This window comes from Aythya ferina, assembly GCF_964211825.1.
Source record: "Aythya ferina genome assembly, chromosome: 22".
NCBI lineage: Eukaryota > Metazoa > Chordata > Aves > Anseriformes > Anatidae > Aythya > Aythya ferina.
In genome coordinates, this window is record NC_140320.1 from 3,031,465 (window position 1) to 3,046,925 (window position 15,461).

The 15,461-nt window shown below is 54.5% G+C and overlaps 1 protein-coding gene across 9 annotated transcripts in view; it reads right to left on the bottom strand.

The window, feature by feature from the left end:
- Nucleotides 1-15,461, bottom strand: part of LOC311422428 (opioid-binding protein/cell adhesion molecule homolog) — a 328,972-nt gene that overhangs the window by 104,530 nt on the left and 208,981 nt on the right. For 5 of the 9 annotated variants that reach the window (XM_084495470.1, XM_084495471.1, XM_084495469.1 and 2 more), the window contains one exon: nucleotides 118-202. In XM_084495470.1, coding sequence (XP_084351596.1) covers nucleotides 118-202 — 85 coding nt within the window. Of the gene's footprint in view, nucleotides 1-117; nucleotides 579-15,461 lie in introns of those variants that run through there. The other 4 variants (XM_084495475.1, XM_084495474.1, XM_084495473.1 and 1 more) reach the window with 4 other exon arrangements.

Consider the following 15,461-nt stretch of genomic DNA (forward strand, 5'->3'; position numbering starts at 1 on the left):
CTCCGGCAGCCCCGCTCGGCGCACAGCCACCCCATAAGGCGCAGACAAGACCTCGCCATGCCCACCCCAGCACCCTGAACCCCCCTCCCCAAAAGGCAGAAAGGCAGCGGCTCCTACCTGAGCGTGGCACTCTCCCCTTGCCGCACAGTCACGTTGTCCATAGCTTTGGGGAAGGTGGCATCTCCGCTGCGCACGGGCACTCCTGCGGGCACAAGGAAGAGCAGCCTGAGACAGAGGACGACTAGGCACCTCCAGGGCAGGGCTAAGCACCCACCGACCCCCATCCTGGGCAGCAGGGACTTTTCCACCAGGCAAAAAACACACCCGACAAGGCCACCAGGAGCGAAAAGGGGGGAGAGGAGGGAGGGGGTGCGTGTGTGTGGGGACGGGGGGGAGCAAAACCACCGGGGCAGGCGCGGAGGCGAGCGATGCGGAGCTCCACGGAGATCAGGAGAGCCCCTGGAAAGGCAGCCTGCGAGCACTGAGCCTGCTGAGCGGCATCCGGAGGGAGTCCCCAGTATCCTTGGGTGAGGGAGGAGGACGGGAGGGCCGGGGGGAGGAGGAAGAGGAGGAGAGAAGGTGCAGAGCAAGAGATGAAGGTCACAGATCTGTGCCTGCTCGAGACGCTACTTTAAGATTCAGCCGGGCACGCGCTGCGGAGATCTGGCATCAAAAGTTTATAACCCGAGGAGGAAACGTAAGTGTCTCCGGCAGGAAAGGGAGGGCGGCCATAAAAGCAGGCTGGGGGAGCAAAACGGGCTCGGAGTTGGGTCGCCGGCTGGCTGCTGCTCTTTTGTTTGAATAAGAGAGGGAAAAGGAAAAAAAAAAAAAAAAAAAAAAAAAAAAACAGAGAAGAAAAAAAAAAAAAAGCACAAGCTCCCCAAATGCCGATTCTGACGCAAGATCGAAACTTCCCCGCGGAGCTGCAGGCGACGTCCCCACCGCGCTGCTCCCCCGGCTCCTCCGAGCGGGTCCCGGAGCCTCAGAGGAGGAGGAGGAGGAGGAGGAGGAGAGCCTGGAGGTGAAGGCTCCTGAGCCCTGGTGCTCACTCAGCGCAGCATCCCAGCCCCGTTGGCGCGGCTGGCCGCGAGCATCCCTGCGCGGCAGGCAGGCTGACTGCCCGGGGTTGTCATGGCAGCGGCTCCATCGCTGACCGCCACTTTGGCTCCCGCACCCCCCGAGCAGTGGTGCTGCTGGTGCTGGTGCTGGTGCTGTGCTTGGCAGGGCGAAGGATGCCCTCTCCAAGCCCCGGGATGCTGCACGCCCCCCGCTCCAGCTGGTTCGGCCCCCGCTGCAGCGCAGGGGGGGAGCTGCACCGCTGCGCTGCCGCCTCCCCCAAAAAAAAAAGCACAGCGGGGGCTTCCCTGCGCACCCCACCGGGTGTCTCTCATCAGGTACCTGTTGATGCTGCGCCCTCCCCGGTGTGTGAGGGGCTGGGGTTGTTTTCTCACTGTGTGTGCGGCAGAGAGGGGCTGGGAGGATGCCCGCGGGCAGGGGAAGGGGTGTCCTGGTGCCCCACAGCGTGGGGAGGGAGCCCCAGGGCACCCCCTGCCCTGTTCCTGCTCCCTGCCCTGCCCTGACATTGCAGGAGGCAGCCCAAGGGCTTCATAGTTTGCACCAGGACATCAACAAACTCTTGGGTCACAAAGCCCAAAATCTCCCTTTACCTCCTCAAAAAGCAGGTGGGGGCACCGAGACCCCGGTGGCCACCCGGACACATCCCTGTGCCCACCCTGTGCTCAACGCCTCGCTGCTGCCTCCCTGCACCGCACTGCACAACAAGGGCTGGACCATGACGGCTTTGTTGGGTGCCTCGATCCAAAGGGCACCCCTCCCCGTGCTGCTGGGTGGATTTTGGGAAGGGGATCAAGCCCCTGCAGGGGCTACAGCAGGAGTGTAAGGGCCAGGGGAAGAGCTTTAGCTAATTTGTGGACCCAACCTGGTCCAGAGACCCACGCACGGCTACTAAAACTGATGGAGGAGAGATGTGCAAGGGTTATTTTGTGTTCCCAAGCCTAATTATCAGCATAGCAGGTCCACTGTGTACAGCAATGGGACGCAGAGACCCTAAATAGACCCCTAGCCACAGGCTGGTGCTGCAGAGCCGCACGCTGGCTCCCGGCACCGGCGATGGCTGCAGGCACCAGAGGGATGCTCGCTGCAGCCTGGATAAATAGGGCACTCAGGAACCGAGAGCAGGAGAAAGCACCGAGAGAAGCAGGGCTAAGTTTTCCACCAGAAAGCTCTCCATTCCCCAAAAAGTTGACTTGACCCTGACCGTGCACCCAGCGCTGGGCATGCTTTGGGGTGGAAGAGGGACACCCCATGTCCTGCCCGCTCTGTTCCCCACGGAGGAGCCGTGCCTGCAGTGGGAAGGAGGCAGCACGAACCTGCTGCGGCTCCCCACCAGCAACAGAGCCTGACCCCGGTGCTGCCAAGCCTCTTCCAGCAGCGGGATGAGCTCCAGGGGGAGGATGCTGCCGGGGCCAGCAGCTCAGCTGGGTGAAATCGTGTTTACCCCTTGGGATAGGAAGCTGTGGGCGCGGAGTGCGTGCAGCAGGAAGCCTGCCAGAGACGGTGCAGTTCACTAAAGGGGAGATTTAAAGGGGAAAAAGCCTCTCTGCCTCAGCAGAACATCCTCTCCCGGCCCATCACAAACGCCTGTGGGTCCCCCTGGTCACCGTCACCTCTGGTGTTAGACAGGAACGTCCTGGCACGTGCGGGAGAAAAGGGCAAAGGGAAGACTTCAAAATGCAGGAGGCTGCAGATCTGAGATCCAAACACGGAGCTGGAAGGCACGGAAGCAGAGGCAGCTTTGTACCTAGACAGTCTGCAGACCTGAGGTCGTACGGGGTATTCTGCAGGTGGCCTCAGCTCAGGTCCGTGTCTAATAATATCACGCAGCTGAGAGGGACTTGGAGGCTGGCACGAGCCCTGGGGGCATCAGGCATATGGCCGTGGCAGATCCTGCTCCTCACGGTGACGTTAACAAGCCCTGACCTTCCCTCATCATCCCAGAGGCTCAGAAAGAAACCGAGACTGCAAGGACGAGTCCCTCCACCTCCCCGTCGCCAGCTTCCCGGCCGATTGTCAATCTCAGCTTTTATTAGTGGCGCAGTTTGGCCTCCATCTCCCTTGGAGATTTCTCCCTCGTTGCTCTAATCAGGAGCTTGCAAATGTCAAGAGTACAGGCCTAGAAGTAATTAGTCAGGGACTGGAGCCCGGGGGCCGTGGAGCCACTCGGCAGCACTGCTCTGCACCGCACCGCGAGCAGCCTGCAGGCTCTGGGACCCACACGTGGCCACGTTGGGCTTCAGTCTCCAGCCTCTGATTATTTCCCCCTGCTGCACACAGCTCAGGGAAGCACGGAGGTGCTGTTTGTGCAGCAGGGAGCGAGTTTGGCTTCCTTGAGATCCAACGCGGTGAGAGGTGGGGAGACCCCAGGGCACCAGGACCCTACGCACCTGGCCACCAAGCATCACCACAAGCACTTTTCAGGACACTGCTTCACCCAAATGAGATAAAAAAGCCCCCAAAGCTTATTGCTAACTCCTCTGCAGCAAGACACGGGCACTCACAGCCCATGAGAGCAGGTTGGAACAGGGGAAACATGGACACAGCTGCAGCAGCAAGCGAGCAGTGGGTACAGCGAGCCACCGTGTCCTCACCAAAAACCCCCATCAGGCAGAGAAAACTGCAGATATTCAGGGGAAGGTCACGGGAAATAGCTTCTTTTTTTTCTTCCAAGCTGAGCCTTGGTTCCCTCAGCCATTCAGCCCCGTTACGATGGAAGGGGTTAAAGCTTCACCCAGGAAAGAAAACGCCAGCAGAGCTGCAGGGGAGAGCAGTCCTCGGAGGACGCGGGCTTGTTTAATCAAAGAGCTAATCCTTGCTTGCAGGGCTTCGCCCCCAGCGCTGGTGGAAGTGGAAGTTCTCCAGATCTCCCTCTGGAGCCCCCAGAGAAGATTTTTTTCTGCTCTCGAGTCCCCTGCTCGCAGACAGCTGCTCAGTGCTTCCTAAAATTGGGGCTGCCTTAATGGAGAGCCTGGCTGGGGCACGAGGAATTTCTCTTCTGGGACAGCGTGGGCACGGCAGCTGGCCAAGGCGCGCATCGAACCTGGAGCCTGGTACCCTGCTACATGCAGATGGCGTCTGGGCTCGGGGCTACGGGGTTTTTAACTAATATCTCTCTGCACTACTGCCCCCCCCTCGCTTCTCTCCCACCCCCTCTTTCTCTCCCTCCTTCTCTCCATCTGTCCCTACCCCCTTCCTTCTCCACCTTTTCTCTTGCACACTTGCAGCTGCTAATTTTTACCCGGCGGATTTGGCAACTCATCCCAACACCTCTTCCCCCACACCCTGCCCTGCTTCTTGCTTTCCCCATTTGCTCGTTTCTTCCCCCAAAAAACGAGTACTCGATACCTCGAGCCCAGGAACAAGAGGACTGGTGTGCATTTGGGGACACGCAACCAGCACGGCGCGAGCAGCACCGCAACCAGCACCCCGACCTCCACCCCTGAGCACACAGCATCCCTCTGAACCCCACAAGGAGCAGCAAAAAGCACCATCCAAGCCCTTTCTCCCCATGGAAAATGCCCTTCCAGGATGAAAGCCTTCCCAAAGCCACCCAGCAGCTGGCCTGGCCGCTGCCCAGCTGCTTGCACACCAGCAGCTCTCCATGCACAGCGCGTCCACCTCTCCTCCCCTCCCCGTCTGTCACCCTCGGCTCTATCGGGCAGGATTTATTTATTCCACTTAATTTTTCCAGTTGTTTTATCTTTTTTTATCTTCACACTAAATCAGGATTTCTCCGCAAACCGAACTTTTATTTTCCGTGCTGTTACATTTAATGCATTTTATCGCATGAATTTAGCAAAAAAGCGCTGAGGTAATTGTGAAAAAAATGCAGCCTATTCTTCAAATTGATCGCGGGGCTCGAGCTCGCCTCGGCAGAAAATGCAAAGTCGAGCCGAGCTGCTCAGTCATCCCCTCATTCTGCTTGAACCTCGCAGCTGCAGGGATGCAGAGGAGATTTTGGGGGGTCTGGCTGGCTTAGCACACTCCCACCGTGCCATAAAGTGCGTGTAGACAAGCTGGGAGGCAGCAAGGACTAAACCACAGCACCACCAAAGCAAATTTGCTCGTATTTTGGTGGAGCCATGGGGCAGACAGACCGGCGGAGCTCGCCATCCCTCTGGCACCGTCCCTCTGGCACCATCCCCGTGCCCTACACGCAAGCACAAATCCTCCCAGCTTCCATAAAACCCTCTGAAAAAGGTTTTATGGAAGCCAAGCCCAGCCTCGGGTTGTGCTAAAGCCACGGCGAGGCAGGTCGGGGCTCAGGAGGACGTGCAAAGCCAGGCTCAACTTCTCCCCGATGGCTGTTGGTTTTAATGGGATTGCTTTACACTTAATGCTCAGCGTGCAGCTGAAATCCCCGGCTGAAGCAGAGACATATGGCACGCTCGAACCACGGGAAAACCTGACAACCGAATTTCTAAAAGGAGGCAGCTCTGACGACACCCACCTTGCAGAGTTAAAAGCAGCCTCCCCATTACACCGAATATTAAAGAAAAAAGAAATCCTGAAAACACTCTGCGCTGCTCAAGCAGACCTCAAAGAGGCTGAGAGATGCCCAGGTAACGCAGAGCCATGCCGAGCCCATCACAGCATCGCTCACAAAGCTTCAAACTTGAGGGTTTCATTTTCCAGCAGCATTTCTGACAACAGTCCAGGATTTTATTTTATTTTTTTTCCTAAGGAAAGCAAAACGTTAAGATTTTTTCTTTCCGATGCCAAGATTTGTTGTTGCTATTGCTGTTGGTATTTAGCGCGTTTGGGCAAGTTTTCAGCTCCCATGTGGGCTTTTCCTTAAAATCCCACTCTCAAGGGAAGGGGCAGGGGGTGATTACAGATGTGACATTTCCCTTCGTTACCAAAGCATTTCCATATGAAAACACGTGAAAGCTCAGCCCCCTACACTGAGGATGTTGTTTTGAAAAAAAATCACCAAACAGAGCAACAAAAACATTACAATTCCTCAGCAGCTTGTGCAAATGGCATCGTCTCTGCTTTACAGGCAGACCACGGTGTGACTGAACTGGGGTTTGGGCAACTGAACCCTCCTGGGATTCCAGGGGTCTGGACTCCTGGGGTAATTACACTGCACAATGGCTTTGGCTGTTTTACCCCACTGTATTAGGGCATTGCAAACCCACCCCACAGCACTGCAACCCCACCCCATGGCACTAAAATCCATCCCATAGCACTGCAAACCCACCCCATTATGATATTACAAACCCACCCCATAGCACTACAAATCCACCCTATTACCCTGCCCAGCCCCTGCTGGCAGCACCTGAGGGAGCTGCAGATCCTTGGGGCTCCACGAGCCCCTTCCCAAATCCCACCCCACGCACAGCCCCAGGAGAGCTGGAGGAAACCCTTTTGGGACCACTGCCCCCAGCAGACTCCACGCCACCGCCAGCAGGGTGGGATGACCAGGCATGGAAAAATCCAACTGGGGACAAAAGGAAGGATTTGGAGCAAGTGGAAAGAAGAATTAGATAAGATAAAAAAATACGGAGAAAGAAAAAAACGCTCTGGTGCCACCCCCCAGGCTGTTGCTTTTCCATTCCGGGGCTGCTCGGGGGAAGCTGAGCGTGAGGCAGGTACCTGTGTGCGCACTGCCCCTGCCGTGCCGTGGCCCGGTGTCCTATTTAGAGCAAGCAGAGCAGAAAGTAGGTTATGCACAGCAGAGGCTGAGGAGCTCCTGCAAGCAGGGCAGAGGCACCGCCAGCTCCCGTCTGCTCCAGCAGCGTGGTCTGGTGGCCCCAGAGCCAAAAAGGTGGAGAGAGAAGGGAGGCAGCACCCGGGAGGAGGTTGGGCATGGGGTGGACGTCTCCAGTTGAGGACACCCCAGGGGACCAGGAGCACAAATGGGTCTGAAAGCTGCAAGGTGCAGGAGTTCAAACGAGATGTGCAGGTGGGAGTGAGCTCTGAGAGCAAAGCCACGCTGGGTTGAACACGGTTTCTCCATCACTTGAGCCGTGCCCCTGGACCTCCTGGTGCCTACTCTCTGCAACAAGGTGTTGGGGCACAAAGACACTCCCAAATTAGTCCAGAAGTCGGAGAAACACAGGAGAAGAGGATCTTGGCCAGAAATGGCTCGGCACTGCTCAGCATGGGCACGCAATGTGAATGCGAGTCTGCCCGTTAGAGACTAGAAATGAAAAACGGGAGCTGGGATTTATTCCTGAGCCCACCAGGGGCTCGCTCAGGTGCCCACGTCAGCCCAGCGGAGCAAAAACGCTTCGTGCACCTCCTGGGAGCATTTCAAGGCTCATTTTATGGATGCTCACAAAGCGCTTTGTGAGCTCTTAACCGAATGAATGGAAGAACAAATAAATAGATAGCGCGGCGCCCTGTTCATCTTATTTCTAAATATGATGCCATCGCATAGCCTCCAGGCTTATTTACAAAATACAGAGACGTCTAAATGATCAGAGCACAGTTGTGCCACCTACGCTGGATGCTGTAAGAGGGAAACACCAGGCTCTCGGCTGCCCTGGGAGACTCAGAAACGCTGCCCCCAGCACACGTTTGGAAGGCCAAAGAAAGGAAAATCAGCTCTGCCCTCTCTCCTCGGCACACTCTGCCCTTTTTTCCTACCCAGGTGCCACGAGAGCCACCCATCCCAGTGCTGGCTGGGCAGGCACAACCGACTGCTGTGCTCAGGGTAGGAGGACCAGGCACCCCCTGCCCTGGGCTGAGCACCAAGCACATCCCCAGGCCACGCAGGCACCTCTGTGTGCACACCCTGGAGCCCTGCACACCCCGCTTCGCCAGCCCAGAGCAAACCTCAGGCTGCCGAGGCATCGACAGAGCAGCCGAGACAGCAAGATCTAAAGATAAAGAGGGAGGGAGGGAGGGGAAAATATAACTGACTAATTATAGGGAAAGGGATGGGAGCTTGAAAACCTGATTTTTCCCTGCAAGCAACAGCTTCTGCCCTGTGGCAGGAGAGCAGAGGCACCGTGCTTCGTGCTCCCACCCTGCACCATCCTCTCCTCTTGGGCAGGATCATCCCAAACGTCCCCATGGAGCAACACAGCCCCATAAAACAGGGGGAAATGCACCCGTTCCCCATCCCTGCACAGCACTGAGATGCTGCTGGGCACAGCCGGGGGTTGTGTTATGCTGGTAAAGGTCTCAGCACCTCTCCTCAGCCTGCCTCAATCACCCAAGCCTCGTGGGCTGCAAGTCCCCAGAGAAATAAAAATTCTCCACATTTCCAGGCTCTTCTCTCTGCAGCCAGTGCAGAAGATGCTTTTTCCCCTTTGAAATTCTTCTAAGGGCTGAAGCACTGGGGAAAAGGGGAAAAAAAAAAAAACAGGTGAGGGAAGGATCTCAGCTCCTGCAAGGTCTGGAGAAGTTCCTGGGGAGTTTGGTTTGAGCAGCGAGTGCCAGGACCTGCGCCGCGCGTGCCGCTGCTGATTTATTCCCAGTGGCACTGGGCACGCTGAGATAAATATGCAAGCCGCAAAGCCAAGGTGTGACTGCGAGCGTCTCCATCTTCCCAGGTCAGCTTTAATTCATCTTTTAGAGTCAGCCTGGCCTGAGCCGCTCGCTCCCGACTCCAACCCAATTCTCTTCAAAGCCCAGGTCTGCCTGGAATCTGGGATTTAAATCTAGGTTTGCAGCGAAGAAAACTAAGCATGCTTTATGAGCAGGAGTAACCTTGGGGGAGGGTTTGACTGCAGTTTCAAAGGCTGAGCAAGGTTTTTGTACACAGCACCGGCTCCGTTCTGCTCGCTGTCAGCAATCCCTGCTATCTCCGCGCTGCTGACAACCCGACAATCTCCGATGCCGCAGCAAGGAAACAACCCGCAGGCTGCAAAGCCTGTTAGCCCGTTTGGCACGGAGGATAACGAGGCACGAAAAGACAAAGGCAGCCAAAAACGTTTGGGGAAACGAAAGGCTCGCCCAAGAGCATCCTGAAAGCCCAGTGCCCATCCGAGGGCTCCACTCCTGCAGCATCCCTGCCTCCGAGCATCATCCTCGTGCCTCGGAGCACCCGGAGCTGGCACCACGAGGTTGGGTCACCCACAAACACCCCAGGCTCGAGGCTGGAAGGTGCAGGACACCCCGATCTCTTCATCCCCAGGTCCGGGTGTCAGCTGAGGTGATGAGCCATGAGCCCCATTACTCACCCACCCTGCCTCCCGTGCGCTGTTATTAGAGCTGGCATTTGTCACGTTAAGCAGCTCTTGTAGCAGAAAGCAGAGCCGCCAAGGAAAATATGAGCATTGCAGATGGGTGGCATTTGCCTCCTAACTGCTTTATTTTTATTTATTTGTGGTTTTCGCTCCCATCTCCTTCACCCTTTCGGGGTGTTCCTGTGATTGCTGCACGCCGCTGTCCCGATGAGCAGCCTCTTGCTAACTTCTCCTGGGCCAGGAGCGCTCTCCTGTTCGTTGTTGTTCCTCTGTCGCTACAAATTGGCACTTCTAAAGAGATTTCCAGGCCGAGCATTAACCCCCTCTGGAGCCCAGCCACATAAACACAGGCGTTATTTGTCAAACGAGAGGGAGGCAGTCAAGCTGCGGGGAAATTTAAGTGACTTGTCTGAAACGGCGCGGAGGAACAAGCACGGAGGAGTCGAGACAGACGTCCCTAAATGCCACCCGACCTGCTTCCCTCCTCCCAACCCGAGGCAGAAGCCCTGCAAGCCTCAGCCTGCCCCATAAATCAGGAGACACGGGCTCCCCTTCCGAGCTGGAAATAGGACCCAGGAGCCCTGACATCGCACGGCCATATTTAAGCACAAAACAAGGTTTTCCTCTAGTTGCAGATTCCAGCCCAAACTCCTTTTAGAAAAAGGTTTGCAGAGGTTTTATTTATTGTCAACTTCTGGATGATAAAATGAGGCCACGGCGAGTCCTATTTATTTCCCCCTAGCAGGAATCGGAGGGGCTGAGATGGGAAACAAATGAAGGGCTCCAGCACTGACCCTGGGCTCGTGCTGGTTTGCAGACCGCTGGGTGATTATTTTATAATAGCTGATAGCATCTGTGATTTAATGCAGCTGTTAGAAATTAGCAAGGACTCCATCGAAAGCGTCCCAGTCACTCATGATAACAGGCTAATAAATCATTCCCCCAGTGCTCCCTGGCATTTATGGTTCTATTTTAGAGATGCAAAGCATAGATCCGGCTGCTCTCCCGGATTTATTTTTATTTATACTTTTAATAACGCAATTAAATAAATAAATTTAGGATGTTGTGACTCTGTTGCCAAAAACAGCACCGATGCGAACTTCCCCTGCATGACTTCCCTTCGTTATTTTCTCCCCACCAGCCAATTAAAGGGAAAACAAATGGCTGCGAGGCTCCTCAAAGATATTGTTCCCGGTGCGTGGGGTGAAAACCTCACCCCCCTGGAATCCAGGGGAGGCAGGAGGGGAGCAGGAAGAGCGAGGAGAGCTCTAGATGCCACGTTTCATTTCATCCTGTTGCCCCATCTTCCACTAGCCACCGAGCCCAGCTTTGGTATTTTCTCCCAGGGCACTGATTTGGGGCATTCACTGAGCTCCTGCAGCTGGGGTCAGCAGCAGCACCCCCTAAATCTACCTCTGGTTGTGCCCTGGGCACTTAAAAACCTCCTCAGCATAGGACAGCTGATGCCAGGGCAGAAGGAGGACAGCCCCACCAGGCTGGCCAGCCTGGCACATCATTCTCCAAAAAACCACATCACTTTGGTGTCCGCCCTGCCCTGTCCATGCCCCTCCGAATAAACCCAATGCAATTCCATCTGCTGCCCGGGGTGATGCTCCCGGTGCAGGCATCCTGCTCCCGAGCACCACTCTGGGTCCCGGAGGACTCCCCAAACCTCCCAAGCGATGCACCGAGGAGCAGCGCATCCCTCGCCCTGTCTACCACCGACCCCGACGAGCCCGGGAGCCTGCCTCTGCCTTGACACGCTCATTTCTGCACCTACACACGTGCCTGCTCTCCCGAGGCACGCAAGCCTTCAAAACATCTCGCTGATGGACTCGCCAGAGCTCTCGGCTCCTGTCTGAGCTGAGCCTGGAGGCAGGAGGGCTGTGAGCAGGGGGGGATGCACCCATCCCTCCGAGGGGTCCCCACGCATCTCCCCTGCTTTTTTTTGGGCTGATTTCCTCCCAAGATGAGTTCATTTTGGATAACGCTTTTGAGCTTCTGTAAGGTTCCTGCTTTTATTTTTTTATTTTTTTAAATAATTCTTTAAAATGAACCTTCTCTGATCTTTCCCATGGCCGGTTTGCTTGCTCACAGGGAGCCCGGTGAGCTCAGACACCCCCGGCTGCATTTCAAGGTCAGCTCATCTCGGCGGGCTCAGCACCAGGAGACCCCCCACGTCCTGGTCCCATGTGGGAGGCAAGCCCCCGGTGCCTCCCCTCGGCACTGCCGACCTCGCTCTGCTCCACTGCGACCCACCGAGATAAATACTGGGAGTAAAGAACTGCTGCTCCCCTGTCACCCCAGAGTATTTCTGGTTAATAAGGAGAAGGAGGCGATTCATTTCTCAGCCATGCACTCAGCTCTGCTACCAGCGAGTTCAGAGCAAGCCAACACCCGAAAGGATCTGCACAGACTTCACTGGGGCTGCATCAGATCCTTGTCGGGTCCATTTAAAATGCTCTAAGCATTTCCATCATATCCTCTCTTTTAAGTGGAGTTACAGTCAGAAAAATTACTCTGCATACACAGCCCCAGAGGTTTCATATTTCTTCTCCTGTGATGACAGTTCCCAACCAGATCTGCTTAATTTACAAGTTGGGAGATAGGGCTGCTTCCCCCCCTCCCCTTACCCCTTAAAACTGCCAGCCCTGCAAATTCCCTGGAATCAAAATATTCGCCTGTCCTCCCAGCTCTGCCACCTCAGCACAGGATATACGGCGCTGGGCACGGCTCCTGGGACACGAGGGGACAGGAGAGGGAAACCCGGCTGGCTCCTGACCCTGGAGCTGCAGCGCTCGGGGACGAAGCTCCAGAGGTGGGTGCAGTGCCAGCACCCTGGGGACAAGGTGCTGAAGTCTTTGGGGATCACATGAAAAACTTGAGTGGAAAGCCACCACGTCTGGCTGTGGGTTTTATAATTAGAGAAACACGCTCTTTTTTTTTTTTCTGCAATTACTATTTAATATAATGGAATCTATCATTAAAGCCAGGGGTTCAGCTGCTCTGATCCTTTCCCATTTAAATAAAGACAGGGGGAGGCTCTGGGAATTGACAGCACGCACAGGACAAGGGGAACGCAGGTAGTGCCAGCTCAGGACAGGGGCTCTGAGCACCTTTTCTTTCCTCCTCAAGTAAATATTTCGGGTGCACGCATCTCCCATGGATGGAGAAGTCACAAGTCCAAACCTCACTTCTCCTGCAGCCTCCGCTGAGCTTAGCCCAGCTCCTGGCCTGATACCAAACGTCTCCAGATGTCCCTCCCAGCCAGCAAGGAAGTGCTTTGATGTCTGCAAAACCCCATCAACACCGTCCTAAAAGAGCCAAGTCTAGTCAGGTATTCCCATGGGCACAGCTGGACCTAATCGTGCACCCAGGATCCAAGGCAAAAATCCCAGTTATTGGGGTTAGGGTTAGGTTAGGGTTAGGGTTAAGGTTAGGGTTAGGGTTAGGGTTAGTCCCAGTCCCTAGTACCAGTTATTCCCTTCCCCACCTCAAATTCTCTTCTCAGCACACAGAAGTGGAAAAGTCCTGATCTCAAAAGAAAGCTGAGGGCTGTGGTAAGCACTTTCAGCAATATTTTAATAATAAAAATTCTAATTAAATTTCTACACGTTTAAATACATTTGTCATGTATTTTCATTAATAACACAGTGCTGTCTTTAATGTGATAATCTTCTCGCCCTCTGCAAATAACAGCCCCAAACTCTCCGGCATACCCAGCACAGAGGGATGAACCAATTTTCCCTGGGCTGTGCTGCGGATCGGTGGCAGGGACCCACAGATCTCTGCCGTGGTCAGTACAGGAGGGGATGGGGAGAGCAGACCCCGGAGCAAACCTTAGAGCAAGCCTCTAACAAGCTGGGATAATGCGAGTATTTTTCTTGCAGTTATTGCTAGGATAACGAGAGGCAGAGCAAGCGAAGAAGCAAGAGAGCAACAAGGATCAGAGGCAGTTCTCCAAAAACATCCAAACCTATTTTTCAAGACTGTCAGCATGCTAAAGACAAGCCACCAAGCTTGCTGCTGCTTTGAAGAAGAGCTCATAGGATCACAGAATATCCCGGGTTGGAAGGGACCCACAAGGATCATCCAGTCCAGCTCCTGGCACCCACAGCTCTGCCCAAAAATTCAAACCGTATGACTGAGAGCACAGTCCAAAGGCTTCTTAAACTCCAGCAGGCTCGGAGCTGCTGAGCTCCAGCTCTTCCTGCTAATGTAGAAGACGAGATATGACCTGTGATGGGCCTCCATCACTTCTGTGACACCTTTCGAGAGGAAAAACTCCGGCTCTGACGACGAATTGCAGCCCCCCACTGATGGCTGCCTGCAGCAGGCTTACGTCGAGTAGCTGGCAAGGGCTCTTTTGCAGCTTTGTATTTATTTTATTAATATTATTATTATTATTTTTAACCGTGGAATCATTTTATTAATATTAATAAACCCACAGAAAGTGCTAATTTCCTCCATCATTCCCCTAATTACCTCTATTGAATTGTGAGGATCATCTGCATGAATAATGACTCCCCGTGCCTTTGCTTCGCTGTTCCGCCTCTGCTCGGCGAAGCCACCGACAAGGGCCGGATCCTGCACAGGGAGGAGGGAAGGGGCTTTTGAACCCCCCAGCTGCCTGCTGCATCCGTAATGGGGACTAATGGACTCCTCTGCAGCCTTAAAAGCCCGGCGGGGATCAGCGGGTTCACCCTGCACAAATAAAAGGGATGGGACAGGTCTGCTAAGGGCACGCGACTGCTCTGATGCTGATTTGTGGCGGACGGAGCCTCTCTCTGCAGCATCTAGACCTCCTGGCCGCCCCAATGGCAGCTTGGCTTTGACCAAAGCCAGAATCAAACCCTGGATTTTGGTCCCATGAGCAGGAACCAGCAGCATCCCGCAGGACATGCCCCTTGGTCACACTGGGGCCATGGGGCCAAAGATTGAGCAGAGGACCTTATACCAGTGACAGCTGCTCCAGAAGCAGGAGGAAAGACCAAAATCGGAGCAATCCTTCCATTTCCTTTTATTAATCCCAAGACATTCTTTCTTCCCAAGTCGTCCATATGGCTCTGAGACCACACCTGGCAGTGACAGCCGCACAGCACCCTCTGGCTTGCTGGGGAGTCTTTGAAAGATGTGTGATGTCCTTGGGCAGGATCCATCCCCCATAGCTACCTCCAAGCTAGTAGGACCAGAGGTCTGCCAGCACATGGCAGGCTGGCACCGAATCCCCGCGATGGCCCCACAGTGTTCTGGCCCCATTTGGGCCCCTTCTCCTCCTGGTAAATCCCCAAGCAGAGACAGGATGGGCACCCTCTGCCACCAGAAAATGTGATGCATGCAGGGGATCCCATAACCACCCTTGTTTTTACCATGGAAAAGCAGCTCCAACCAGCTGCTGCCTCAAACGGGGGAAAAAAACACGGGAAAACCATTTCCAATTCCCCCACCCCATATCACCTGCTGGGAGCATACTCTGCACGCACAGCACCCTTCAGCCACTGCCCCTAAAAGCAGAAAACCACATCCCTCACTGGTGGGAGCCAGGGCCCTTCAGCAAGGCTCCCACTTCACAGGAGAGCCTGCCTAGATCATATTTGTATTCATTTTCATGAACTTCCCATAAAAGTCACTAATAGAACACAATCTGCTAATTAAGTTTCACTCAGGAAGGCATTTTCACCTTAGATTAGCAGTGTCCTTGCACATTTTTTGCCACTAATGTACTAATAACATCTTATTTATCTTATAAATGAATTCCCTTAGACTTATCATTAAATTTGAGATATTAACACGCGCAAATGAACCCGATGTGAAAGGAGGGCGAATAACTCCAAAGGGATGGAAACCACGAGTCCCATTTCCCTTCCTTTTTTACTGCTAGGGAAAAAGGCAGCGGGCTGGGAGCTCAGGGGAGCAATACCCTACCTTTTATTGCTGCAGAGGTGCAAGGAAGGGCGAGGAGCCCTCTCCAGCACCCCAAATTCACTCCCCTTTCTCCAGCATGCACAGCTTCAGCACCCCAAATCTTTGCAGGGAGGTCTGCATCGAGTTGTTCCATGTCACAGAGCACCAAGATGCATTTCACCCCATCTCTGCTCATCCCAGGGGTGGGCACAGACATATAACCACACCAAAATTGGGTATATTGGCCACAGAGAATTGGTGTATATATATATAAAATATATATTGGGTATATAGAGCCACACCAAAAGCCAGCCCCCATGGCCCCAAGGACTCGCACCC